General features: G+C 38.2%; 1 protein-coding gene across 6 annotated transcripts; it reads right to left on the minus strand.

Annotated features, from left to right (window-relative positions):
* Positions 1-998: 998 nt before the first annotated feature.
* On the minus strand, positions 999-26,173 carry FAM92A (family with sequence similarity 92 member A). 6 transcript variants are annotated; one of them, XM_030795031.1, is made up of 11 exons: positions 26,012-26,159; positions 25,582-25,772; positions 25,229-25,463; positions 24,136-24,159; positions 22,987-23,055; positions 21,666-21,767; positions 18,671-18,676; positions 16,820-16,924; positions 11,473-11,586; positions 3,711-3,830; positions 1,233-2,046 (listed from the first exon to the last, which is right to left on the minus strand). In XM_030795031.1, the coding sequence occupies exons 2-11, from the start codon at positions 25,617-25,619 to the stop codon at positions 1,957-1,959; spliced, it is 903 nt and encodes a 300-aa protein (XP_030650891.1). In that variant the 5' UTR covers positions 25,620-25,772; positions 26,012-26,159; the 3' UTR covers positions 1,233-1,956. The 6 variants fall into 6 exon arrangements, with proteins under 6 accessions (XP_030650894.1, XP_030650896.1, XP_030650891.1 ...); XM_030795032.1 differs by lacking the exon at positions 25,582-25,772; XM_030795034.1 differs by lacking the exons at positions 24,136-24,159; positions 25,582-25,772 and having other exon boundaries at positions 999-2,046; positions 26,012-26,173.
* Between the last annotated feature and the right edge of the window lie 1,482 nt (positions 26,174-27,655).

Genomic DNA, 27,655 nt, shown 5'->3' on the forward strand with positions numbered 1-27,655 from the left:
TGTTTTTGCAGTAAATATTAGCTGTTGTTTATTGAGCTGTATTAGATACTATATGATGTATAATTATGTATGAATTAACTATCATTTAATTCTGATAATCCTAGTAAATGTACTACAGGTCGAGTATTCCTAATCTGGTAATCTGAAATTTCAGATGCTCCGAAAATCACAAACTTTTTGAGTGCCAACATGATGCTCAAAGAAAATGCTCATTGAAGCATTTAAGATTTCAGATTTTTGGGTAAGGAATGTTGAACTGGTATAATGCAAATACTCCAAAATCTGAAGAAATCCAGTCTTAAATACTTCTGGTCCCAAGCACTTCAGATGAAGGATACTCAATTTGTATTCCTATTTTGGAGCTAAGAGTTGGAGACTTACAGGCTGGGTTGGTTGGATTGGTTGCCTGTTTTTTTGTTGTTGTTGTAGTGGGAAGCTAGGAATGGTTTTTTACATTTTTAAGTGTACTTAAGTCTTAAATGGTTACATAGGTACCCGTATAATAGTCTTGAATTTGCTTCAACCCACGAAGAATAAAAATATTTGCTATCTGGCCCTTTAAGAAGTTTGCCAACCTAGGACTGGTCTAAATAATGAAAATTTTACATTAATGAAAGTATTTTCATGGATAGTATTCCTTTTGTTGTTAGAATTTTTCTTTGAGGTAGGCAGAATGTATGTTTTATTCCAGAATTATTGTTTTATGCAGTTTTAACTTTACAAATAAGGCAAATAATGCTCAAGAGAAGTTGCTATTTAGTAAGCAGCAAAATAATAACTCTGTTGGTTGTTTTCCTCCGAACTACAACCAAATTTAAATACTGAGTGAGGAAGCAGTAAATATCCAGTGATATCTTGAGTTTCTTAAGAATATCAATTTAGGGTTTTAAAATGTTTTAAATATTTTACAAAAAAGTACTGAAATAACTTTGTCACTTAGGACTACTCTCAGGAAGGAGTGCTTTGTTAAGAACAGAGCCACGAATGACAAAGTCAAAAGCTTTCTAGAAAGTCTTTATTTTTCTGTTATGAATAATTGCACTTTCTAATTATCCCAAATGATTTTACAAATTCCGTAACTTTTATATGCCTGCCTGGGATCCATGAAATAAAAGTATAATTCCTTACCAAAAGAGAAGCATCAGATACACTGAAATTCGGCTCCATGTTTTATATTTTCAGAAATAAAAGTGACTGTATACCCTTTTATTAAAAACTATATGGTAGCTTGGTAAAATTTTGATGGAATTTTTAATGATCTATGGTGTTCTATGATGAGGCAACATTCCACCAAATTAGCCTTCCAAAAGTTGCAGTATCATGTATAATTATGACAGCAGTTTTGTTTGAAAACCAGAGTCAGATTGAATGTGGCTTTTTCACAGCTGAAATTTATGCCTTATGTGTATTCATAAAACATTGATATCTTAGTGTCACATTATCTTTACTCTTTGATTATACTCTTCTTGAAAAGTAAATTTACTTATCAAATGATAAAGTTTTAGGGAAAGTTAAAAATATTTTTTCTTAAGGTTTCATGGAATAGAATTACATGTAATCAGAATGACTACATAAGACCCTTTTCTGGTAATGAAAGCATGGAGTCTTAACCAAAAAGCTAAGCAGAATTGTTAGATTTTTTGGTTTCTGTCATAATGTACTATTGGAACTTCAAGTAGATATAGTACATTAATATGAAATACTGTGAAATACACCATCTTTAAAAAAAAAGGCACTTACACAAAAATCATGTAACACTAGGTAGGATGTTGAAATGACTGGTATGCAATATTTTTTAAAGCCTTCATTTTTGGTCAGCATAAGTTTCCTTTAATTATTTTTCTGTTTCCAGTTGGACTTCACTTTGAGGCTTAACATAGCAAAGTGAGTATAAAGTTCTACAATTTAGTCATTGTGGATTTCATGTCGTTTATGATGAAAATGGGAATGTGTAGTTTACTTAAAATTTTCTTCTTCTGTAACATCTAACTCTTCATCCTCATCATCTTCTGCTTGTTGATCCTTTCTTAGTCGACAAGTGGATACCTGTTAAAAGTTAACACTCTTTTTAAAATAAAAATACTAACTTAAAAAAATTTTACATGCTTGGTATCTTTTTATGCTGTTAAAGAAAAGGGCACACAACAAATATTTCAAAAAAAGTCCATGTCGTAACTTTTAGTAGTGAAAATTCCCTATGAATTTTAAGCTCAGAAGCCAGGTTTTTCATTCATCATTTTTTTTGAATAAAAATGTGTAGCCATTTGATTTTAGTTGGATAGCCATCAATACTTCAAAAACATTAGAAGTATAGACTATATTATGAGTTAAAAGTAAATTTTGGGTCACAAAAACAGCATTTGAGAATCATAAAATGGATGGCAAAAATAGAAGGATATTTCAGCTAGGCAGTGGGACAGAAATACTGATGTAAAAGTAGTGTGATTTAAATGGAATGAGTTGAGAATCTGAATTCACCAGTTTTAAGTTGCCTGACTGCTGCCACGTGGGACATATTGCTTAAAACTTCTCTGAGGATGATTAACCCAGGGGACATTTGGGACTGTCTAGAGACACTGTTGTTTGTCACTACTGGGGCTGTTTATGTGTGCTACTGGCATGTTGTGGGTAGAGGCGGGGGATGCTAATATCTGCTTAATATCGTCACAATATACAGGACAGTATTCCGTCCCCTTTTTCCTCCCTGGTGGGCCCAATTATTTGTCCCAAAGTCAGCAGTGCTGAGGTTGAGAAACCCTGGGATAATGCATTCTGAAGTGCTATACAAGTGTCAGCTAAGGTAACATTATTAGGTTTCAAAACTTTATATGGACTGTAAAAATAAATTTATGGAATTTATGTTCAAGGCACTTAATGCCGGAATAATAAAAATATAATTGGGTTGGGGGACAGATACATACATATAAAACAAAATAAATGCTTACAGGAGAATCAAATGAAAATAGAAGGTATGGTATCAAATTTACCTAAAAGTTGTATCTTGAAAATAGTTTGTTGAATTTTATATTCTGAAGGCTAGATATGAAAAAGGCATAGCTCTCTAGATCAGGGTTTGGCAAGTTGTGGCCCAGTCAGCCTCCTGCTTTTGTAAATAAATAGAATTTTATTAGAACACAGTCATACTGCTTTATGTGTTACTCATAGTTGTTATTTATAGTTGTTGGGGTAGAAACCATATGGCCCACAAAGCCTAAGAACTTTAGTCTCCACATCTTACAGAAAAAGTTTGTCAGCCCCTGCTCTAGATACTGGGAAACTCAGGCTTTCTGTATATAGAAAAAAATGAAATGATTTCTGTGTTCAGTAAAAGCCCTTTTTTGGTATAATTTGGTATTTAACTTTATAATTTAATGAGATCCACTAAGTTTTGATACTAAGTTGGACTTCAGAATCTGTGCTCTTCATATTATAGCAGATAACACATCTGCATTAGCATTCTTTCGTCTTTTCCACTTCTGCTCTCAAGTGTTATGCTTTAGAGAGTAATATGTAATTACAGTATAAAAGATAATTAAGAAGTAACAGAGCTGCACTTAGTGCAATCTTCCGTCATGTTATAGAAGAGTAGAAATAGGTCCAGGGGAGGGTAATTTACCGAGGTGATACGACTGAGGGGAAACATTTTTAGAACTCAACAATTCCAAAGGCAGCAGAGCCCAAATTCCTTTAGAGTACGGTTTCTTGCTCACCTGTCCTGTTCCAGATACACACTTAGCTGACAGTGATCTCTGAAGAGGTGACTTTGAATTTGCTCTTACAATATCTAAACGAGATGAATAATCTGGTGCATACAGAGAATTTCGGAAAACCTATTGTAATGATAAAATACCATTATAAAGTAGATGCTAAACAAAATCAAGACAGTCAAATTAAGTTCCTTAATTAAGATTTTTTTTAAAAAACAACTCCCCCCAAATGGACAAAATTCCAATTATTGTAAATGTAAAATAAAAAAAATAAGCTAGAAAGATGAAAGCTAAAAATTCTATTTGAACTATGTAAGATGATGACAGATATTAAACAGTAATTAGTCATGAAACAATCATTTAAATGCTTTTGCCAGGAGAACTGCAAAAGTTGAGACCCTTAAAGAGCATGCAAGCTAGTAGGGAGGCTGCGACTCATACCTTTGAATCTTTCTGTTCTGCATATTCTCAACTCTTACCAATTTAACTCTGCAGTACTGCTATGAAAATTACCTAAGAGTAAATTGAAACCATTATAATTTATGGATTCCAACCTTACTAGGATCTGTAATGCCATGACTTGTCAGTTCTCTTTCCTTAAGGCACTATTTCCAAATGTTAACTCTTAAGCCTTTCTAGCTCCATCTTTTCTACCCTACCCCCACCATGTCTCTATATAGACTAATAGGTAAGGTTATCAGATACGAATCTCTTCAACTTTCCTCCTTTCCCTCAAGCTTTTCGCCCCTCCTTTTCCTTCTCTCAAAAAATACCATTCTGATTTATTTCCAATGTGCATTTTTCCTTTAACCAAAACTTCAAACCCAACCAACAAACAAAAGCTTTTGTTGTCCACAGGTCCCCTCTCCTAGAAAACAAGCTCAAGATCAGTCTTTTTTTTTTTTGTTAGTTATCTCAAGGTATAACTTCTTAAAAAACTTTCTTGAATATTCAACTTCATCTCCATTTTCTTTTTTAAAAAATTTCTTTTCCATTTATTTATCAACAAACTACAATTGAGCTTTTCACCTCCCACTAAAATTGGTCTTGCTCACATCACCAAGGTCTTTTTTTCCTCTTCATCCTCACTGACCCCCTTCCTGAAACTTAAATGCTACTAAACTCTTTCATTGTCCTGGCTTCTCTATTTCTTTATATCTCCTTTTCTACTACTTACACCTAAAATATTTTTAAAGGGTTTCCTTTAGGCCACTTATTATATATAAAAACAATGCTGCTGTGCACCGTGGCTCATGCCTATAATCCCAGCACTTTGGGAGGCCAAGGCAGGAGGATCACTTGAGCCTAGGAGTTTGAGACCAGCCTGGGCAACATGGCAAAACCCCATCTCTTCAAACAATTAAAAAAACAATCAGCCAGGGGTGGTGGTGCATGCTTGTAGTCCCAGCTACTTGGGAGGCTGAGGCAGGAGAATCACTTGAGCCTGGGAGGCAGAGGTTGCAGTGAGCCAAGATCACGCCACTGCACTCCATCCTGGGCAACAGAGTGAGACCCTGTCTCAAAAAAAAAGTTTCTCTGAAAGATCTTATCTACACTGTTAATGACTACCCTTCAACTAATCCCCTGACAAGCATACCCTGTGACAGCTGTATTCATGCTCCCAACTATCTCCTGCTCTAGACCAGCACTGTCCAGAAGAACTTTCTGAGATGATGGAAATGCTTGCTGTTCTGTACTGTACAGAAACGTAGCCACTGGCCATGTGTGGCTGCTAAGCACTTGAAATGTGGTTCATGTGGCTGAGGAGCTGAATTTTTAAATTGAACTTTAAATAGTTATATATATATGCCTAATGGCTACTTTACTGAACAGTGTAGCTCTGGATTAGCTATTAAAATGAAAGACATTATCTTTTACCTAGAAGACCGAACTATAAGCCTGGGCATTCTCCCTAAATTTCTCACCTGACACTTTGGGAGGCCAACGCAGGCACATCGCTTGAGCCCCAGGAGTTCAAGACCAGCCTGGGCAACATGGCGAAACTCCATCTCTACAAAAAATATGAAAATTAGCCAGGCACAGTGGGACGTGCCTATAATTCCAGCTACTTGGGAGGCTGAGGTGGGAGGATCACCTAAGCTGAGAGGTCAAGGCTGCAGTGAGCCGCGACTGTGCCACCGCATGCCAGCATGGGCAACAGGATGAGACCCTGCCTTAAAAAAATATATATGTATATAAAACTTATACATTTCTCACCTGAGGCACTTCTCTTTTATTTACTCTACATACCCTTTATAGCTTACTTTTTATTTAAGGCCAAAATATGTTATTGCTCTTTTTTTTTAGACAGGGACCCACTCTGTCACTTAGGCTGAATTGCAGTAGTGCAGTCATAGCTCACTGTAGCCTCGAACACCCGGGCTCAAGTGATTCTCCTGCTTCAGCCTCCTGAGTAGCTGGGACCACAGGTGTACTCTGGCTAATTTTTTCATTTTTTGTGCAGACAAGTGTCTCGCTATGTTGCCCAGGCTGGTCACAAACTCCTGGCCGCAAGTAATCCTGCTTCAGCCTCCTGTAATGCTGAGATTACAAGCGTGGGCCACCACGCTTGGCCTCTTTCTCTATTCTAAAACTTTTTGTGGCTCTTGACTGTAAATGCAGAACCTAAGTTATACTATGCCTTTGCAATGCTGGTTCCTTAGCCTAGAATTACAACAAACTGTCCTTCAAGAATTACTTGTCCTTCAAGAACAATGTAAAACGCCATCTTTCTTCTGCATTCCCCTATTGTCTGAGTAGCACCTACTGTTCATACCCTCAAGTATTGCTTTTAACTCAGTGTTTTGTAATTGATTACATATCTGTCTCAACGAGTCTTAAGTTCTGTAGAGCAACGGAGCCCTGTTTTATCTATGCATCTCCTCCCTGGCAAATAGAAGATGTTAATTAAATTCACTTTTGCCAAATGAATGATGTTAACAGTTAAGTTGCAAACACAGTTAACATCATTTGGCAAAAGTGAATTTAATTAACATCTTCTATGGGGGGGAAAAGGAGACCTAAATTAGGGGATGGCTACACATTCCTTTAAGAGAACTGCAGGACACGGAAGGAATCAAGGATAAAAGACAGGAGGTGAGACTTATGTTTTAAAGTAATTCAGGGGTGCTAATTAGGTTAACACGTTACCAACGACCAAATTCAATTTTGGTGCCAGACATGGACCACTGACATCCTGGTATGATATAAAAATGCAGTGACTTGGGCCGGGCACCATGGCTTATGCCTGCAGTCCCAGCACTTTGGGAGGCCAAAGCAGGTGGATCATGAGGTCAGGAGATCGAGACCATCCTGGCTAACATGGTGAAACCCTGTCTCTACTAAAAATACAAAAAATTAGCCAGGCGAGGTGGTGGGTGCCTGTAGTCCCAGCTACTTGGGAGGCTGAAGCAGGAGAATGGCGTGAACCCAGGAGGCGGAGCTTGCAGTGAGCTGAGATAGTGCCACTGCACTCCAGCCTGGGCGACAGAGCGAGACTCCGTCTCAAAAAAAAAAAAATTAAAAATAAATGCAATGACTCATTAATCAACTGGTATTTGGAGGAGAAATATTTTTCTTAAAACATTAACTTTTCTAGCAAAGATGGAATTTAAAGTGGGAAATGGAAAACAGTATGTAACCCTTGGGATACAAGTCTATACCAGTTAAATATTTATTACAATTAACATTTTACTCCAATTTATTGGCAATAATACATTTCCCAACATGGTCCAAGATCTCTTCTAAGAGCAGTTCTCAAGATCTGAATGTGCTCTGAAGTTAATACAGAGGTGACCTGACTACTTTTTTTTTTTTTTTGTGAGATGGAGTCTCACCCTGTCACCCAGGCTGGAGTGCAACTGGTGCGATCTCGGCTCACTGCAACCTCTGCCTCCCAGGTTCAAGTGATTCTTCCATCTCAGCCTCCCGAGTAGCTGGGATTACAGGCACCCTCCACCATGCCTGGCTAATTTTTTATATCTTTAGTAGAGACAGAGTTTCACCATGTTGGCCAGGATGGTCTCGAACTCCTGACCTCATGATCCACCCACCTCAGCCTCCCAAAGTGCTGGGATTACAGGCATGAGGCACCGCGCCTGGCCGACAATACTTTTTATGTGAAGAACCATTAAGATGGTTTGTGATATAACTAGAGGTACCTAACTACAAAACACTGGCTGCAGCTGGAATAAATCTCAGTGGTTCTTATAAAGCATGGACTATCTGTAAGAATAACAAGTTATTTCTCAGTCTTTTCTGCATGTTTTCTTTACTTCTTTCCAAGAAACCTGTATTTACAGGATCCTTCCTCTTGGTAGGTACCTGTTTGATATTATATCAGTTACATCAATTAGTTACTTCCCCTGGTCCCACAATTCTCTCCAGCCTGTTCTCTCCACAATAATGGCATAATAATAGTTTATGCCCGTGGTTTATTGAACAAGTGCTCGTGCCCTATACTGTGCTGTTTTGTTTTTTTCCATGACATGCCATGATTCTCAACTGTGTTGTTTTAAATACACTGTTCTTTCTTCACAACAGTCCTGCCTCAGGACCTTTGTATATCTATCTATGCCCTCTACCTGAAAGTTTTTGCCAGGCATCCTCCCATGCATCCCTCAAGATTCTAAGAAATCACTCTGATTCTCCAGACTATTTGTAACCCTCCATCACACACAATACATTTTTTTTTTATTTATAGGACTGGTCATATAAAAAAATCATTACACAGTTTTTAATGTCTGAATTCCCTGGTAGATTTAAAGTTACTGCTTTGACAACTTGGACTGTTTCTAACTTAGAATGCTACATCCTTCACACTTAGAATGGTGCTTGGTGCATATGAGGTGCTCGATAAACAGTTGTTGAACAAACACTATATGAGGTAAGTACTACAGTATCTCCATTTTAGAAGGGAGGAAGCTGAAGAGCGAAGTTAACTTGCTCAGTATTACTTCACTAGAAAGTAGGGGAGTTGATATTAAAAAAAAAATCTACCACATATTCCTGAGACCTTTAGTTTTACATAGAGCTCTTCTCCCACAAACTACTTAGATGGCTGATTAAGAGTAGTGGTAAAAAGTTATAAAGGAAGTGGTGTGACAAAAAAATATCTAGGACCTCTGGGATGAGAAGGAAAACCTTGGGGACTGAAGGGCTTGAAGGAACTTTAAGGTCAGTTAACAAATGGTATGTCAAAGGTATTATACAAAGAAGAATGAAAATACTTATAAAGTGGACTACAGTCTTGAAGGAGAATTGGGGGATCACTTTTGAACCTGCCACTAAATGCAGTGTTATTTCTTGCAGGAAATGGTTAATGTCACTCATCAAGAACCATACTTGTGGAAGTCTAATGTAGAGAGGATTAAAGCATAATGGGCCTTGTAGTCAGACTTCCGGATTAGACTTCTAGCTCTGCTACTTACTAGCTATGAGATCTCTGGGAAGTTTCTTAACCTCAATGTGCTTCAGTTTTCTCATCCACAGAAATCAGATATAAGTACTTTTATCAAAGTTGTTGAGAGGATTAAAATGATATAGTTAAAATGCAAAGATCAGTAGCTGACTCAATTATATAAACATTTGCTATTTTATTATTTTATAAATGACAGATGAAAGCTTGATAATCAATTTTTTTTTTTTTTTTTTTGGATGGAGTCTCACTCTGTTGCCAGGCTAGAGTGCAGTGGCACAATCTTGGCTCACTGCAACCTCCAACTCCCAGATTCAACCGATTCTCCTGCCTCAGCCTCCCGAGTAGCTGGGATTACAGGCGCGTACCACCAAGCCTGGCTAATTTTTGTATTTTTAGTAGAGATGGGGTTTCACCATGTTGGCCAGGCTGGTCTTGAACTCCTGACCTCAGGTGATCCACCTGCCTTGGGCTCCCAAAGTGCTGGGATTGCAGGCGTGAGCCACCGCGCCTGGCCTTCATAATCAATTTTTAAAAGCAGGACATGAAAAGGAGTGAAAGTTAAGAAACCTTAGCTGTAGTGTTTGGAAGTAACACTTGGGAAGTCATTAATGACAAATAGAGAAATATAAATATGTATATATAACTGATATAGAACAAATAGATTTTGACATTAGAAACATATATACATATACTGTAATATGTACTTTCTTCATTTTCTTTAACCTATATTCTGGTTTTAAGTTTCCTGGAGCCCGTGGAGTAATGGGACAGGAAGGCTCAGAGGGTCCCTTTACTGACAGTTAAGATACAAAAAAAATTAGGCCGGGGCAGTGGCTCACGCATGTGATTCCAGCACTTTGGGAGGCTGAGGCGGGCGGATTACAAGGTCAGGAGTTTGAGAGCAGCCTGGCCAACATGGTGAAACCCCATCTCTACTAAAAATAGAAAAATTAGCCGGGCATGGTGGCAGGCATCTGTATTCCCAGCTACTAGGGAGGCTGAGGCAGGAGAATCACTTGAACCCAGGACTGGAGGTTGCAGTGAGCCGAGATCGCACCACTGCACTCCAGACTGGGTGACAGAGCAAGACTCTGTCTTGGAAGGGGGGGGGAGATATAAAAAAAAAAAATTTGGGGGAGTCTTCAAATTGTTAAGTGGTAGACACTTCCATATTTTATTAATACAGAACTCTTGTTATATGTTGGGATTACATGGCTTTTTTCACTTCTATATTAGAGATGAGATGGGGAAAGTATGTCTTGAACAGTTTACTTCAGCATAAATACTTTCGTACCTTTATTTTTTCCGTTTGGAAGGTAAGAGGGTTGGATATTTACAGAATTGCTCATTGAGGACCAGGCTTTGATATTTACTTGCTCTAATGTTAGTTGGCCAATCAGAATTATTTGCATTTAACTAAAACCATCAGCATAAAGCAAGCTTACATAACCTACATTTATTTCATAGCTTAGTGATTACATTACATAGTCAGAATCCTGATTCTGCTATTTACTAAGTGGCCACAAATAAGTTATTTAAATCCTCTAAGCCTGTTTCTGTAGTTGTAAAATGAGAGTTATAGCAGCACCTACCACCTAAGATTTTGAAGTTTGAATGAGAAAATGCATGTAAAGCTTTGGGCATTGTGCATGATGTAAATACTCAAATGTTACTGAAGTCAACAAACATTAGCTATTTTTTAGCAGACTTCAGTGGGCTTCTATCACCAGTCAAAATGATACACATTTTATTTTATTGTGGCTTTATTGTGTATTTTATTTAATGGCTTTATGTAAATTATATTTTACTAGCTATTAATAAATTAACTCTTGGAACTTTTGCCATGGTTAATTTGAAAAATTGAAAATAAACAGAAAATCATAAAAGTTCATCTATTTTGGATTACACTGGATATTACCATTACAGTGGATAATAACCACTGTAGTGTTCAAATTTAAGATACTAATCATGGCTGGGCGCGGTGGTTCATGCCTGTAATCCCAGCACTTTGGGAGGCCGAGGTGGGCGCATCACTTGAGATCAGGAGTTTAAGACCAGTCTGGCTAACATGGTGAAACCGCATCTCTACTAAAAACACAAAAATTAGCTGGGCATGGTGGCGGGCACCTATAATCCAAGCTAGTTGGGAGGTTGAGGCAGGAGAATTGCTTAAACCCACGAGACGGTAGTTGCAGTGAGCTGAGATCACGCTACTGCACTCCAACCTGGGCAACAGAGTGAGACTCTGTCTCAAAAAAAAAAAAAAAAAGACATTAATCACATACTAATGTTCTCTTTTAAATATTTCCACATTAACAGAAGAACTGAGCTTAGACATAGTCCTACCTCTAAATCTTCATCTTCATCAATGTTTTGTATATTCTGGTAGGCAGCAGTGTAGACCTCTAAAGCTTTGCCGTGAAATAACATTTCGATTGTGATAAATTCAGAAAATATAGTCTAAAAAACAAAGAATTGAATTTAAACAATGATTTAAATTTCTTTATGAATATAGTAACTTCATTCCTCATTATAGTCTTGGTATTTTATAAAATACATAAGTATCTGTTTTTCTATAGGGCAAATAAAGTACAAAAGATAACTGAAAAACAGTTATGAAGACCTTTTGCTGCCAAACCTTCAAATTATACAAAGTATTTCCTTTATCACCATTCACTTCCCTCTTATTTTTTATTTTAGTTAGTTCTCTTTATACCTAGTAATTGACATTTATAATAACATAAGATCTGACTAAAATGTATGCTACTATATACTTTTAATACCATATGCTTATTAAGTATTAGAGCAGTTCAGTTACGAAGCTGGTGTTTTAGCAATTCCAACTGATGTTTAAACAGTAGAATGTTTTTTAAACAGGAATTATGTTCCACACTGTATGCTACTTGTATTCTCTAAATATAAAGGAGTTACTTGGTAGTAATGACACCCTGCCACTGATGATAACACCACATATTTGCATACAGCGTTCTAGTTTACAAATATTGACTTGCCCAGTGTTGCTCACAGGTAAGACTCTTTAGACACAGATCTTATTCTAAGGCTATAAGGTTATAGCTCATTTAAGGTTTTTTTCTATTGCCCACTGAACTGTGCTGTTCTTGCTGGAATCAGTAATTTCCTTCACAGATAAACTGTGCAGGTAACCTCTATAAGCATGATGGAAACCTATGACAAGGAAGATCATGAACAAAGAGTATGAGTGAAGACGTGCCTGTTGATCTAAGCAGGGGGTGAGGTAATCAGTAGGTACGGAAAAGATGGAAACCAGGCAAGTTTTTAATAAACATGATCTTATTTTGTTAATTATAACAAAATAAGCAATGTAGAGAGAACTGGGCTGAATAAGAACAAGGCAGACAATACTCAAGCATGGATTAATTAGAAGGCAGTAGTCAAATACACATTTCCCTTCATCCCTGCTCTCCTAAGATAACCCAGAAAGGAGTGGTCATATACTTTGGAGGATAGCCATATAGATAATTATCAGTGGCCTGTGATTCCTTCCTCCAGTCCCATTCTTCCTAGATGATTGGAAAAACACTTAAGGGAGCATTAAGAGGCTTTGACTGCTACTCAGTGATATATGTCAGTCTGAGAGGACAGGGCCTAGGTAAAAAAGACTTGTAACTATGATTCACAATGACCCTTATTGTCACTTCATGTAAATTATAGAGGGCTCAGGTATACCGGGCTGGCAACTGACTGATAAACGGGATTATGCTAAAATACAATTTTGGATTTCATATTAAAGTATCTCTAGATACCCAGGAATACCTTAGAGGAGGAATGGCTTCTGACCAGGGCTGAGACCTACTCTTAGTTGTTAGTGTCCTTATGATAGTTGCAAACCAGAAAGCAGTCAGGTTTTCTTGAGTGTGGAAACTCCTAGAGGGAAAACTGAACTAAGAGTTGATGACAAGCCAAAACACCCATTTTTAATGCTCAAGAAGTAAACTAGCCAGGCACAATAGCATGTGCCTATAATCCCAGCTACTTGGCAGGCTGAGGGAGGAGGTTCCCTTGGGTCCAGGTGTCCCAGACCAGCTTGGGCAATGTTTGGAGACTTCTGTCTCAACAAGAACAACAAAGTCAACTAGCTAAATTGGACGTAGTGACTAACAGTAAAGCCTCCATCTTGTTTGATAAACAAAAGAGATCTTTAAAGAAAAGGTTTTAAGAACATTTTGAAAGAGGAAATGACAGCTCTCCAGAGTATAGGATATTCAATAAAGGATGTAGGAGAACTGTCTATCCATTTGAAAATTAAAGTTATATATCCATGTCATACCACATGCAAAACACAGTTGCCAGCTAAATATTTAATGTTTAAAATATCTTAAAACTCAAGAAAATATAAGCAAGTATTTATATAACCTAGGAGATGAAAACCTTTCTAAGCATGACACCAAGGAAGAAACCAAAAAGAAGACAGATTTGGCAATAAAAAGAAAACTTAGAGGTGGCAAAAACACTGTAAACAGTAAAATGAGAAAATACATTTGCAATATACTTTCTCTTTAATTTGAAGGGCTAATTTTCTCCATATAAAGAATTTTTAGAAATTAGTAAGAAATTCCAACATCCAACAGAAATACAGGTTAAGGAAAAATATAATTTACTAAAGAAATGTATCGCTAAATACATTTAAAAAGCTCAGCAGTAATATGCAAATGATACTGATCTTTTACCTATCATCTTATTAAAAATACTGCAACTTATGGTGTCAACATTGTCATAAAAACAAACAAACAAACAAAAAACAAAAACAAAAAGAACAAAAACACGCTGGGTGCAGTGGCTCATGCCTGTAATCCTGGCACCTTGGGAGGCCAAGGCAGGTGGATCACCTGAGGTCAGGAGTTCTAGATTACCCCGGCCAACATGGTGAAACCCCGTTTCTACTAAAAATACAAAAATTAGCTGGGCATGGTGGTGCATGCCTGTAATCCCAGCTACTCGGGAGGCTGAGGCAGGAGAATCACTTGAATCTGTGAGGCTGAGGTTGCAGTAAGCCAAGATCATGCCACCATACTACAGACTGTGTGACAGAGTGAGACTTGGTCTCAAAACAACAACAAAAAAACAAACTCATCATTGTACCTGTGCTTATGCAAGGTTTCGTAGGAATGTAAACTGGTTTAACTTTTGTGGACAGAAGTTTTAAAAATATATATTAAAATTAAAAGTATGCTCTGAAGGAGGAGCTCCACTTCTGGTAATTTATCTCAAGAGAATAACTGGGCCAGCACAAAGGCTGCTGTTTAACAATGTGTATTGATGCAGTGACAGCTACAATTGCAAAAATAACCTAGACATTCACCAATGAGGACTGGTTAAATGAACTAGTATAACCATACTGCAGAATACCATAAAGATAACAAAAAATGATATGGATCTGTTTCTTGGCATAAATATATCCATAAGTTTTAATAAGAGATGCTATATATACAGTGGTCCCATTAATGTATAACTGTTAGGGCTAAAGATAGTACCTTCCTCATAATGATATTTTGAGGAATTAATGAGTTTATTCATGCAAAATGCTTAGAATGGTACCTGGCACACAGTCAATGTTTAAGAAATGCTTGTTATTGTTATTATTATGTCTCTGTATATATGCACAGGAAAAATCTGGAAGGATAAAATAAAAAATGGTAAATATTTTTGGGTGGTGAGACTAAATTTTTCTCTGTAATTTTATGATAAGTTTTATGATTTATATTTATAATAAAAATAAAGCTATAAAAATTAATTATGATGTTTCTTGTTCATGTCAGCTACTTCACTACATACTGAGTTCCCATCCCTGTTTGTTACAGGAGTAACTCCTGGTTAAGTACCTTTTTTGTAATTGTGAAATTCCCTTGACATTCATCATATACTGATGACTTTTCCTAATACATGGAAACAAACGGGATTGTGATTTTTCTCTCATTTTGTACACTAAGTTCTGTGCCAGTTGATTTCAGAGAGACACTCTGCAAAGTTCCTATGAAAAGTCTGTCAAAAATGTATTACCTTGCTGTTTAATACCAATACCAAAATTCAAATGGACTTATCAATTAAACTCACCTCAAACACAGTTAATGCACACATGGTTATGAGCAGTGCTCGCTACTGCCAATCATTTCTGCTTCCAGAGTGGTTAAAGGAGCCACAAACTCTGCCCTTATCAGAAGCAGTAGCCTGATAACAGGTAAGAATAGGAATGTTCTGTTTCTCCCCACATTAAGAGTGGTATCAATAATCTGACTTTTCCAAGTATTTATCTCACAGAAATGTTTATGAGACATGCTAAGATCAACATGGCAATATCTGAATGTTGTTTTTATTAGAAATAAGGGGGCCAGCCAGGCACGGTAGCTCACGCCTGTAATCCCAGCACCTGGGGAGGTCGAGGTGGGAGGACTGCTTGAGCCCAGGAGTTTGAGACTAGCCTGGGCAACACAGGGAGACACCAGCTCTATATTAAAAAAAAAAAAAAAAAGTAAGGGGGCTGTAATGTAACCCTTTTGACTGATCTTTGAGGCCACCATTGTGAGATTTCTACATCCCTCTTTATTATAAAAGATCCCAAATGTGGCCTTACTTGGAAAGGAAGCAATTTGACAGTGATGAGGAATGATGTGCAGAATGGAGATTCAGAACCCTAACAGACTGGTATTGATTAATGCTCATATTTCTGGGAGTCTGCTAGGGTTATGGGAGTTTGCATTTAAATTGTAGGTTGTTGCAGAAAACAAAATTTATATGTGGAAAATTGTAACGTATCCACTAAAAAACTATTAGAATTAATAATCAAGTTTGGCAAGGTTGTAAGACATAAGTCAGTACACAAAAAACAATTGTATTTCTATACATTTGTGACAAGCAATCTGAAAATGAAATTAGGAAAACAAATCCATTTACGATAGCAACAGGAAGTATAAAATACTTAGGAAGAAGTTTAACAAAAGATATGCACAATTTATATTCTGAAAACTACAAATAGTGTTTAAAGAAATTAAAGAATATTAAAATAAATGGAAAAACATCCCATGTTCATGGACTGGAAGAATTACTCTTAAGATGTCAATACTCCTCAAATTGATCTACATATCTGATACAATCCTTATAAGAACCTGAACTGACTTCTTTGTAGAAATTGACAAATTGATTCTAAGATTCATACAGGATTGCAATAGATCCAGAATAGCCACATCAATTTTAAAAAAGAAGAAAGTACAAAGACTCACATTACCTGATTTAAAAACGTACCATAAAGCAATGTTAGGACAGTGTGGTATTGGCATAAGGATAGACACACAGATCAATGAAAAGGAATGGGAGCCCAGAAGTAAAACCACGTCAACTGATTTTCAACAAAGATGCCAAGACCATTCAATTGAGGAAAGAATAGTCTCTTCAACAAATGGTGCTGCAACTAGACAGGGTTTTTCCATGTTGCCCAGGCTCATCCCAAACTCCTGGCCTCAACTGATCCACCTGCCTTGGCCTCCCAAAGTGCTAGGGTTACAGGCATAAGCCACTGTGCCCACCCCCTTATTAATCATATTTTCTTTATAAGGGGTATTACGGGCTTTCAAATTTAGAGTAATTTAAATTTTTCATGAGTTTAAAGTAAAAAATAAGGTTAAAAACATGTTTTGAACCCTAACAATTACTTTATTACCTTTATATCCTTCATTTTCTGCCTTTCAAAGTTGTTAATAGTTTCCTCCAGATGACGACTTGTTCGGCTAGCATCCATTGCAGCTCTCTGCAATTCCGTTTCTGCCTACAAAAGTATTCCCCAACCAAAGATATAAAAAAATCAAATGAGAATTCATTCAGTTGAGCCTACTGGTAAATTCTACCATTGCAGTACTGGCTTTTTGGCATAACAGTGTAAATTGTTAATGTTATATTTTACCATATATAATAAAATGATGTATGTAAGCACATGCAGAATAAAGAACTTATTTGGTGATACGATTCACGATCTAGAAAAAAAACCCCAAGAACAAAAACTACCCCCAAATCCTTCCCTTTCTGTCTACAAAATCATTTTTTTTCCAGACACCTTAGGATAACCTACTGTAAAACCATTTCCCATATTTTCTACTGCTTCCCTCTATTTCACTACCTGTGCCATTTATCAAAAATTATTTTTCTTTTGTCTCTCTCCGTTAGCCATTTCTCCCCTGAAAAGGACTTATGACTTAGTAAAAAATTATTTCAATTCTCTCAATTACAGATTATCTCTTATTTATTTATATTTTTTTGAGATAGAGTTTTGCTCTTGTTGCCCAGGCTACAGTGCAGTGGCACAATCTCAGCTCACTGCAACCTCCGCCTCCCAAGCGATTCTTCTGCCTCAGCCTCCTGAGTAGCTAGGATTACAGGTGCATGCCACCACGCCCAGCTAATTTTTTGTATTTTTAGAAGAGATGGGGTTTCATCACATTGGCCAGGCTGGTCTTGAATTCCTGACCTCAAGTGATCCATCAGTCTCAGCCTCCCAAAGTGCACGGATTACAGGTGTAAGCCACCGCACCTGGCCTATTATCTCTTACTCTTTATGCTTATCTTATAGGACTATTGTATGGATTACATTAAATCATCTTTGGAAAGGACTAAGGAGAGTGGCACACAGTAGAGAGACAGCTATGACAATTTCTACCACTGAGAGTTTGATTTTTAAAATCATTACAACATTGAGGTATTTTGGGTTAGCAGGTATATAACCAAAGACTCTTTCTTTCTACCTTGCTTACTTCTACTTGTTCTCCAAATGCATTAAATATTCCTAATTCTATAATATCCTCATCAGGTAGAATACAATATACACTACAAATATTTCAGCATGGGATTTCTACTTGCAGATTCTTCTTTACAAGACAACCATGTTACACTGCTTCTATTTAGTTAATGCTTATTACAAAAAATAAACACACTAGTAACTAATGAATTAGATGGCAAGTCTAACACACTCGGACATGTACTCATATTATCTGATCTGTACTGTCCAATCAATATGGTGGCCACTAGCCATACGGGGCTATTTTCATTAAAACTAATTAAAATTAAATAAAAAATTAAAAACTAACTGCAAAGTTACTCTAGTTGTATTTCAAGAACTCAATAGCCATATATAGTCAGTGGCTATAGTAATATTTCTAATCTAATTGTGTATCTGTCTTTAAGCATCTCGTCTGCTAGAACAAAAGTTGCCCAAAAACATTTAAGAGTTTTTCTTAAAAGGTAACACAGAAATTTAAAAAGACACAGCCCAGTTTTCGGATTAAATTCTTCCTAATAAAGTTTTGTTTCTTGTGCTAATATTATATTTACTCAAAAGTCACATATATCATCATTTAATAATTAATCATAGAAAAAGTTTGCATTTGTTGTCAAAGTTCTGTGATAGGTAATACTGTGACATTTAGCTTTTGCTTTCTTTTTCAAGAAAATGTATAAATTGAAACAAGTAAAAGGGTTTACTATAAGGATCCATTTCTTGACACACCACTTTATTACCCACCTGTGACTGAAATTTTCATAAAGGAAAAAATACATTTCAAAGAGAGTATAACAGTTTTTTCAATAAATTTATATACTCATAGAATTACATACACTTACAATTAGGTTATATATTAATTGTAACCATATATCAATTATGGTTACTTATGTAATTCAGTTCATTCAACTACACATTTTCAAGATACTAAGTACTTAAAATTATATTCATTTATACCTCTCTGTGTTTGTATATACATTTACAATATGGGGTGTAGAGTTTTTAAAAATCATACAAACTTTCAACTTAATCATAACCAGGAATCAAAAACAATTCTCTATATTTCTGTGTTTGAGATTCTTTAAACTACAACTTCATTACAGGAAATTCAAAGATAAAATAGAACTCCTTTGAAGACTTACTACTATGAAAAAATCTCTTAACAGTTATTTGATACACATTAACCTTGTGCTAATGAGAATATTCAAGCTGACTAATTCCTAATACTGTTTACTACACATGACTGATGCAGCTCTTTACTTGTGACTACTTCCTTTTGACTCATGTCTTTACCCTCCTCATTTATTGATATTTTCATTTTAAAATTTAGAAGGGTAAGTAGAGTTGGCTAAATCAGGAAAGCATGGGGAAACAGAAGCCGTAACTGGGATATGTGTAGCTTCATCTTCTATTACCCTCCAGCAACTACTATTTATTTCTGAAAGTCTCAAATCCCTTTACCTGAGCATAGCAACTCACCTAAAGTAACACATCCATTTTTAGCAAACAGAATATGGATTTCTAATATTTCTTCTTTTCATTGAAAATTCTTCAAAATTCTATAATATACCAACTTGAGTAGGAAATGCTTTGGATTAAAATACTAAGATACAACTCCATGAATAAAGATATCGGTATATTAAATGGAATTAATTAAGAGTTCAAAATGATTTTTAAAAGGGTAAGCCAGATTGGTATTTCTCACACTGCATTACAGGAAGCTTGTTCAGAAGCCACCTGGAGCCCTACTTGGGGGGTGAGCAGGCAGAGCCCTGGGATTCTTCTTTTCCCTATCCTCTCTATCAGAGGGACTCCATTTTATCTTACATATCAAACTTCAACATACTTCTACACAGATGAATTTTCCATAATACTATGATTGAATATTTGTATATTTATATTGACTACATTTGTATGTAGATTGTCCTTCATGTTTTGGTCTCAGGTTGTCAAAATACACAAGTTGCAGATCTTACCCAGTGAGCACACTGATTCACCTGTGGCAATAATCTCTTAGGTTATATTTATTTCCCCACCATGTGAACCCACAGACCTGCTTCATCTGTGCTCTAAGATTATCTCCCTTCCACAGCAGTGTTTACAGCACAGCATCCAAGTCAGAAAAATGTTTGTCTTAGGAATAGATTCATTTCTGTGTTTAGTGTAGACACCAGTACTCCTGATTCAATCTTGCCAACTACTCAGGATTCCAGATGTCTTCATATTATCACCACCTCCCCCACTCCAGGCCACAAAAGAACAAAACAAAACAAAAAATTTTCATCCCTAGCTTAATTCTTAAACACTGGTGAACCCCCCGGGCCCTGCCCCATAGCCTCTGCCTTGATCTCTAGTTATCAGTCATAAATTTTCCAGCATTCTCTGGTTTGTCCGACTTGCTTAAAACACAGATTCTATCATCTCCATTTGCGGATCTTATGCCACTATGACTATCTAGATGTTTCTGTCCCAGTCTCCAGTGGGCACTCCCAGCCCTATGGCTGCCCATTTTTGTTTAGTACAAAGTTGGGCTTCTGTACCTTTGGTCCAAAGGAAGAAGGACCAAGCAATTGGCGCAGCCCCAAATCGCTGCTCAAGAGACTCCCCTCAGGAATGGAGGTGTTCTGGAACCTCAAATGCTCTCAAAGAGCCACTCCTCATGTAGTTTCTGGCTGAGCTGGGCAGTAACAACCTTAAGGAAGCAGGAAGGAGACACATAGAAGAAGGAATGGAAAAAAGAGGCAGTAGGGATGTTAGTGCTTTCTTTCTCTTTCTCTTTTTTTTGAGACAGTCTCGCTTTGTTTTCCAGGCTGGAGTTCAGTGGTGCGATCTCAGCTCACCACAACCTCCATCTCCCGGGTTCAAGCGATTCTCTTGCCTCAGCCTCCCAAGTCGCTGGGACTACAGGCACGTGCTACTATGCCTGGCTAATTTTCGTATTTTTAGTAAAGACAGGGTTTCACTATGTTGGCTAGGCTGGTCTCGAACTCCTGACCTCATGATCTGCCCGCCTCGGCCTCCCAAAGTGCTGGAATTACAGGCGTGAACCAACACGCCCAGCCAGATGTTAGTGCTTTCTACACAGTCCTACCTATCTCAGTTGCTGGCAATTAGGCACTATTTTGCATGCTTTTGTTTACTCACGAACAAGGCACATTGTAGTTTAAGAAACAGTCATGTTTAACAGAAAAACCTCGTTATAGTAGACAGTCCTATCTAGGTTTCTTTGTGTCCAACTTGGATCTTAATTATACTCTTAAGTCTCCTGAGGTTAACTGGCTGGAAGTCATGATGTCACATAGTTGTTTTATTTCTAAAAGATGAAGGAAATTAAACAGGAAAATTTTCTTTCCTTTTCTCAGAGCAGGGCATAGAGAACGCTGATATATTAGGATTAACAATAGATCTTTAAGTTAATTGTAGAATTAATATTTAGTCATCACCATGTGAAAATAAAATTCAGAAATTTGAATTTACTCTTTATAAAAACATCTGAATTTTTTGTTTGTTGTTTGCAAAGTCTACTGTGTAAAACGATATAAGGGGATTTGAATTAGGTGGTGTAACCTCTTTAAAATTAGCCAATTTCTATAGTGAGAATTCCTAAATGTATTTCTTTTCAATCTTTATATTCAAATTCTCTACTCGTATAAAAATAAAAATGCACAATTTCTATATACATTTACTTTTGTACTCCATACCTTAAAATTTTTTTTAAAGACCCAAATTCAAAGGATACAATAACATGTCGATCAGATGGGTTTCGCTGACGTGTTCTTTCTAACTGAGTTAATTGCTTAGCTTCTCGATTCCTTGCTGTGAATGTTGCCTTGAGGTCATCCTGCAAATTGGCATTTTTTTGTTAGTAAAAATGTCTGACTTAAGAAAATTCAGTTTTAAGAATGGAAGAATTCTTTTAAGAATTGTTTTAAGAATGGAAGAATACTTCTTGTGTGATCCTGGTACCATTACCACAGGAATTACAAGTATTACATAATTAGTGTCTATGTATGTGAGAATGTGTTTAATATTCTCTCAAAATAATGATACAATTTCAGTGCAAAACTATTAACCATAATAGATATATGTATATAAATGTGTAATTTTGATTGCGGTAGTGGTTACATGGGTATAAACATTTGTCGAAACTCAATGATCACTTAAAATGGAAGAATTTTATTGCATTAAATCAAGGGCTCCCAACCCCCAGGTCTATTAGGAACTGGGCCAGCACAGCAGGTGAGTGGTGGGCGAGCTGGCATTAAAGCCTGAGCTCTGCCTCTTGTTAGATCAGAGGCAGCATCAGATTCTCATAGGAGTGCAAACCCTATTGTGAACTAAAGAAAAATTGTCTTCCACAAAACCAGTCCCTGGTGCCAAAAAGGTTGGGGACTGCTGATGTAAATTACACTTCAATAAAGTTAGTTTTAAAAATAGAACTCTCTCACACATTTTAAAAGTCTAAATGCTATCACCTGCTTTAAAGAAAAACTTATATAGTAAAGCAATTTCTGTCCATATATTTTTCATGATAATTATTTTAAGGTTTCCATAATAATGTCTATGTTGCTTATACTTAATAAGCTCACTAAAACTATTTCATTATTCTTAAAGATCTAAGTGATCTTTCAGAGTAAAAAGAATGACTATATACTACTTTGTATTTCTTTTCTTTTTTTTTTTTTTGAGACAGAGTCTCACACTGTCGCCTGTGCTGGAGTGCAGTGACGCTATCTCAGCTCACTGCAACCTCTGCCTCCTGGGTTCAAGCGATTTTCTTGCCTCAGCCTCCTGAGTAGCTGGGATTACAGGCGCATGCCACCATGCCCAGCTAATTTTTTGTATTTTTAGTAGAGACAGGGTTTCACTATCTTGGCCAGGCTGGTCTCAAACTCCTGACCTCGTGATCTGCCCGCCTCGGCCTCCCAAAGTGTTGGGATTACAGGCGTAAGCCACCACTCCTGGCCACTACTTTGTATTTCTTATTTAAAAAAACAATTGGAAACCTCATACTCTTTGCCAGAGTAACTCACAGTAAGTGAGAAAATGGATTTACTTACCCGTTTCATTTTCACAATGGTCCCATAAGCTTTCAAGGGTTCAACTACTTTGGCTTCAAGTCTTTCAACCTATTGAAAATTATTAAAATTTTAAATTAGAATGTTTAACCTTTTAACCTATAAATAAAAGGTTAATCACTAGAAATTGATAAGACTCAGAATCTAAACTCAAAACACATTAAAAACTGTTAAGCTGCACAGTAATAGTAAAAGTAGAAAAGCACCTGGTGAGCAAAATGACACGAAAATGTCTCAGGTTTCCCAGGAGCTCATCCTGGCCACATCATCATCTTAGGATTACTTTTTTACCTTAAAGTAGTAGTTTAAGGGTGTTAAGACAGCTCAAATTTTAATACAGCTAACATTTTCAGTGTGTTCAGCACAGTAATGGATACTTTGTGTATATTATCTCTGAACTGTAATAGCTCAACTTTTCAGAAAAGAAAATCAAAGCTGAAAGCCAGAGCATCTTGGAAACATTTAAAGCAACATAACCTTGAAAAGCAAAAAAGCTTAGAGATCATTGTATTTGCTGCATTTTTTTTCTGAGAAGCCATTTGTGAATTATCGAAGCCTACAGAACAAGATAAATGGTCTGCGTTGCTGAGCTGTCAAACTGTATGTCTCATCTCTGTTTCATTTAGAATTAGTTTTTCTTAAACATTATAGGTTTTTAAATCACATTTTGAGTAATTACTTCTTTTACAAGTAGTACTAGTGGAAGGCACTGAAGAGACAGATTTTTTTTTTAAGGCAAGTATTTAAATATAGCATAAGAAAAATAACTCTCTTGGACATTAAAATTTTTTTTCTCAAGATAGGTGACATGTATTCAATTGCTTAAAATGAACATTATTTTAATAGCAGGAAAAGGGCTTTTTAATGATACATATTTATATAACTGACAAATACGCTTAATTTCATATTGATTTTTCTTTAATTTCTGTAAACAAAATGTATATGAATGTTTCATTTTAAAATATGTTAGGAAAATAAAAATCGACTTCCCATCAAGTATTCAAATATTAGGAATCCTAAAATCATGGATATTCAGGACAGTTTGGTTTACACCATTTCTTATAATCCATACTGATTATTCAGTTTAAGGATTATCTAAGTCTTTTTTCTGTTCTCCATTTTGTTGCCTACCTTTTTGTCATTGTTCATTAGGACCTCCACCATTTGGTAAGCAAGGGAAATAAAAGGAGAACAAATGCAAATCAATTCACTTTGCTATTTGATAAATAGCATAAAGGTTTTCTACAAAGGGGCATTGAAATTATTGGCTAAAATAAGATTTTAGGATTACCTGTGAATATAAATTATCTTTGAAACAGTAAGTCCCCAGTTATCATATATAATTGAGAGTTACTTATTACAGAAGTTTCATGACAAGGACTCAACATTTTTCCAAAAGTACCTCCAAATATGATTACTCTTCAAATTTGTATGGATAGCAATGATGAGTTCAATTTTTTTTTATACTCATTCTATTTTTTGAAAATTGAAATTTCCGTTTTAGGTTCTGATGAGAAAAGTACAAAAAAGCAACGCAGTTCCAACTGGGTAACTTTTGATAAGCTAACCTATGCCGTGAAACTGGAAATAAATACAAGTAAAAGTGCTTATTAAGTATTTAAAGGAAAAAAATGGGCTTTTAGAAAGAAAACAATCACAAGGACACTTCTCCTGCTACACAGAGCAAAATGTCCACACGGTATCTCAGTATTGGTTTGCTTCCATGAAATAATTCATAGCATTTGGTTGTTGTTAGTAAACCATTGGTCAATTTTCCAGAGCATGGATGCAGCAATGGTCTCTTGCCCATTTATTAATAATTTATCCATCCACATTACCATTCCCAACATTTCCATCTCCAGTCATTCTTTAAAACGTACTTACGTGCCACACAAGACATTAAGTTATGCTTATTTTCTTCCCCCTGGGTACTATTCCCACTACCCCCAGTAAACAGCCATCCCTTGGCCAAAAGTTGGCAAATAAAGTGGGGAAATTCAAGACTTCAAGATGCCCTAAAGGTTAGCTTGAAAACGGTAAAATAAAACACAGAAAGCTTCTCTTTAATAGACTCAAACAGTCTTATAGACATGAAAATGTTACGTTTTACCAAGTTTGTATCCACCTGTGCAGTTAGGTAGATTACAAGTGAAAGTTTCCACCGTTCCTTCATCCACTACTTGATGGCTCATTCATAACAATCACACTGTGATTCACTTCATACCTCTGCTTGTCGATAATCCTGAAGTTTGGCAAACTCATCTGCAAAGTTCATCAGGCCCAGCTTTAAATGCGGGGTCTCTGTAGCAGCATACTCGTTGATTTCATTAACCAGGAGGTCTGCTTTGTCTCTCAGCCTGGCAGTTTTCCTCACATAGGCAGCGAAGATTTGGCACAGTTCTCCAAAATGCTTCTCCACATTTGAGACAGCTGTTTGCAGTTGTTTCGTTTGAGCGTTCCTACAGAAAAAGGTGACACAAAAGGCAAAACATTCTCCTTAGAGATGAGAAGGCTTCACGTTAATTTAACATGCAAACATTTCCCGGGCATTCTGCAGCTCTGAAGGTGCAAACCCACCGACGATCCAGCGTCTCCCGGCGCGGAGTGCTCTCCATGGGGTCCTGACCTCACTATCCGGACAGTGTAGGCACAGGAAAAGGCCCAGGCCGGGTGGGCCTGGCCTTAACTGGGGAGGTGGCTGCTGTGGCTGCTCCGGCTGCTCCGCGCAGCGCGGCCTGGGCGCCCGGCTGCCTCCTAGCCTTCCGGCACTGTGGGGACCTGAGACCCGGAGGCGTGGGTGGGTGGCAGCCGGCCGGGCCCTAGGCTCCCCTTCGCCGCCGGCGGTCGCTGTAGCCCAGGGAATTAGGCCCCAGGCCACAGCGGGGACCGTGCAGCCTCCCGCCCAGGGTCGGAATTCGGCGCAGAGGCCCCACGGACAGAGGCTCCACTTCCCTCACCCCAGTCCTCCAGTGTGGGCGGCCCTGGGCAGCTGGGCTCGGGCTGTTACCGGTTTTCCAGGGTGCGCCTCATCATGCTGCCTCGCGCACGGCAGGGGACCTTGCGGGGGCCCAAGGAAGGGGATTCCAAGGCGCCTGGGCGCGCGCTGGGGCGCAAGCAGCCGCCGGGAGCCTGAGAGCCCGCCCCTCGCGCCGCCGCGCCAGCCCGGGCGTTTCTATGGAAACGGGGCGCGCGCCCCCGCGGTCAATGCCCGAGACAGCCTGAGCGCGGCTGGGGCTCCGAAAGCGCAAAGCAGGGAGGGACCGAGCGGGGTGATGGCGCGCCCACCCCTGCAGAGCCGCCTGCGCGGTTGTCCCGCGCGTCCCTGCCGCCCAAGCCTGTGAGAAGTACCGCGGGGCTACGGCGCCTCCATCCTCTCTAACAGCCGCGCTTACCAGACACCCAGCCTCCAGCGCTGCTCGGCTACTCGGAGCAGGGAAGAAAAGACGCCGGTTAGCCGGGGACCGGGAGGGAGACGTGAAACCAGAGGCCCGGGGGCCCCCTCTCCGCCTTTGCGACTTGTAGTCTCTTACCAGACGCGTCCGCTTCGCTGCTGAATCTGTAAACGTGGGCTCTTGAGAGCTGCCATTGGAAGGAGCGGTGCTTTCTGCCTCATCTTTAACTTTTCATTTATTCAGCAAATATATATCAAGGTGCGACTTCGGGGAAGAGATTGTGTTAGACACTGGGAATAATAGAAACATAATTAAGAAGCAGGGGTCCCGTACCTGAAGGGCCTGAGCGTCGGATAAGGAGGCGTCGCTTACACGGAACCTGTGCTGAGACAAATAACGAACAGTTCTGGCTCTTAGGGTTGGCCTGGGGGAACAAAAATTCAAAAAAAAAAAAAAAAAAAACCCAAACAAACAGGAGGCTCTCCTTTGTCCTTTGAACGCCTCCGTCCCTTTGACCCTCCTGGCCTTGGCGTGTGCTGCTTTTCCCAGTAAATACTGCAAGGACTCCATTCAGACTTTGTTTATTTATATATATTTTTTAGATGGAGTCTCGCTCTGTTGCCCAGGCTGGAGTGTAGTGGCACCATCTCGGCTCACTGCAACCTCCGCCTCCTGGGTTCAAGCAATTCTCCTGCCTCAGCCTCTCAAATAGCTGGGATTACAGGCGTGCACCACTATGCTGGCCTGATTTTTTTGTATTTTTAGTAGAGACGGGGTTTCGCCATGTTGGCCAGGCTGGTCTTGAACTCTTGGCCTCAAGTGATCCGCCCCCCTTCAGCCTCCCAAAGTGCTGGGATTACAGGCGTGAGCCACCGGGCCCGGCCTCAATTCAGACTTTATCTGCTTCAAGAAACCTCTCTGGGATCCTCCTGCACTTCGCTTTTTCAGACAGCGTTAGGGCTTTGCCCTAACGCTTTGGGACGGGGCCCTAATACTGTCTGAAGGAGCGAAGTGTTGGAATGCTCAAACAGTACACTTTGTTGATTTGAGCCGTTTGAGACAGAGGAAGTGTGATTTTGGTCTTGTATTCCTCGCTGCCGTGTGCTGCTGATTAACAGTTTTTTTTCTTTTTCTTTTTTTTTTTTTTTGGAGACTGAGTCTCGCTCTGTCGCCCAGGCTGGAGTGCAGTGGCGCGATCTGGGCTCACTGCAAGCTCCGCCTCCCGGGTTCACGCCATTCTCCTGCCTCAGCCTCTCCGA

This window comes from Nomascus leucogenys, chromosome 16, assembly GCF_006542625.1.
Source record: "Nomascus leucogenys isolate Asia chromosome 16, Asia_NLE_v1, whole genome shotgun sequence".
NCBI lineage: Eukaryota > Metazoa > Chordata > Mammalia > Primates > Hylobatidae > Nomascus > Nomascus leucogenys.

What these genes read in the sequence shown, in the direction of transcription:
- FAM92A (XM_030795031.1), bottom strand. Translation starts at nt 25,619, where the DNA reads ATGGAGAGCACTCCGCGCCGGGAGACGCTGGATCGTCG. An exon ending in ATGAAGATGAAGATTTAGAG is followed by an intron (nt 3,831 to 11,472) that starts GTAGGACTATGT and finishes TCATTACAATAG; the next exon opens with GTTTTCCGAAATTCTCTGTA. An exon ending in GTGTATCTGGAACAGGACAG is followed by an intron (nt 2,047 to 3,710) that starts GTGAGCAAGAAA and finishes AACTTTTAACAG; the next exon opens with GTATCCACTTGTCGACTAAG.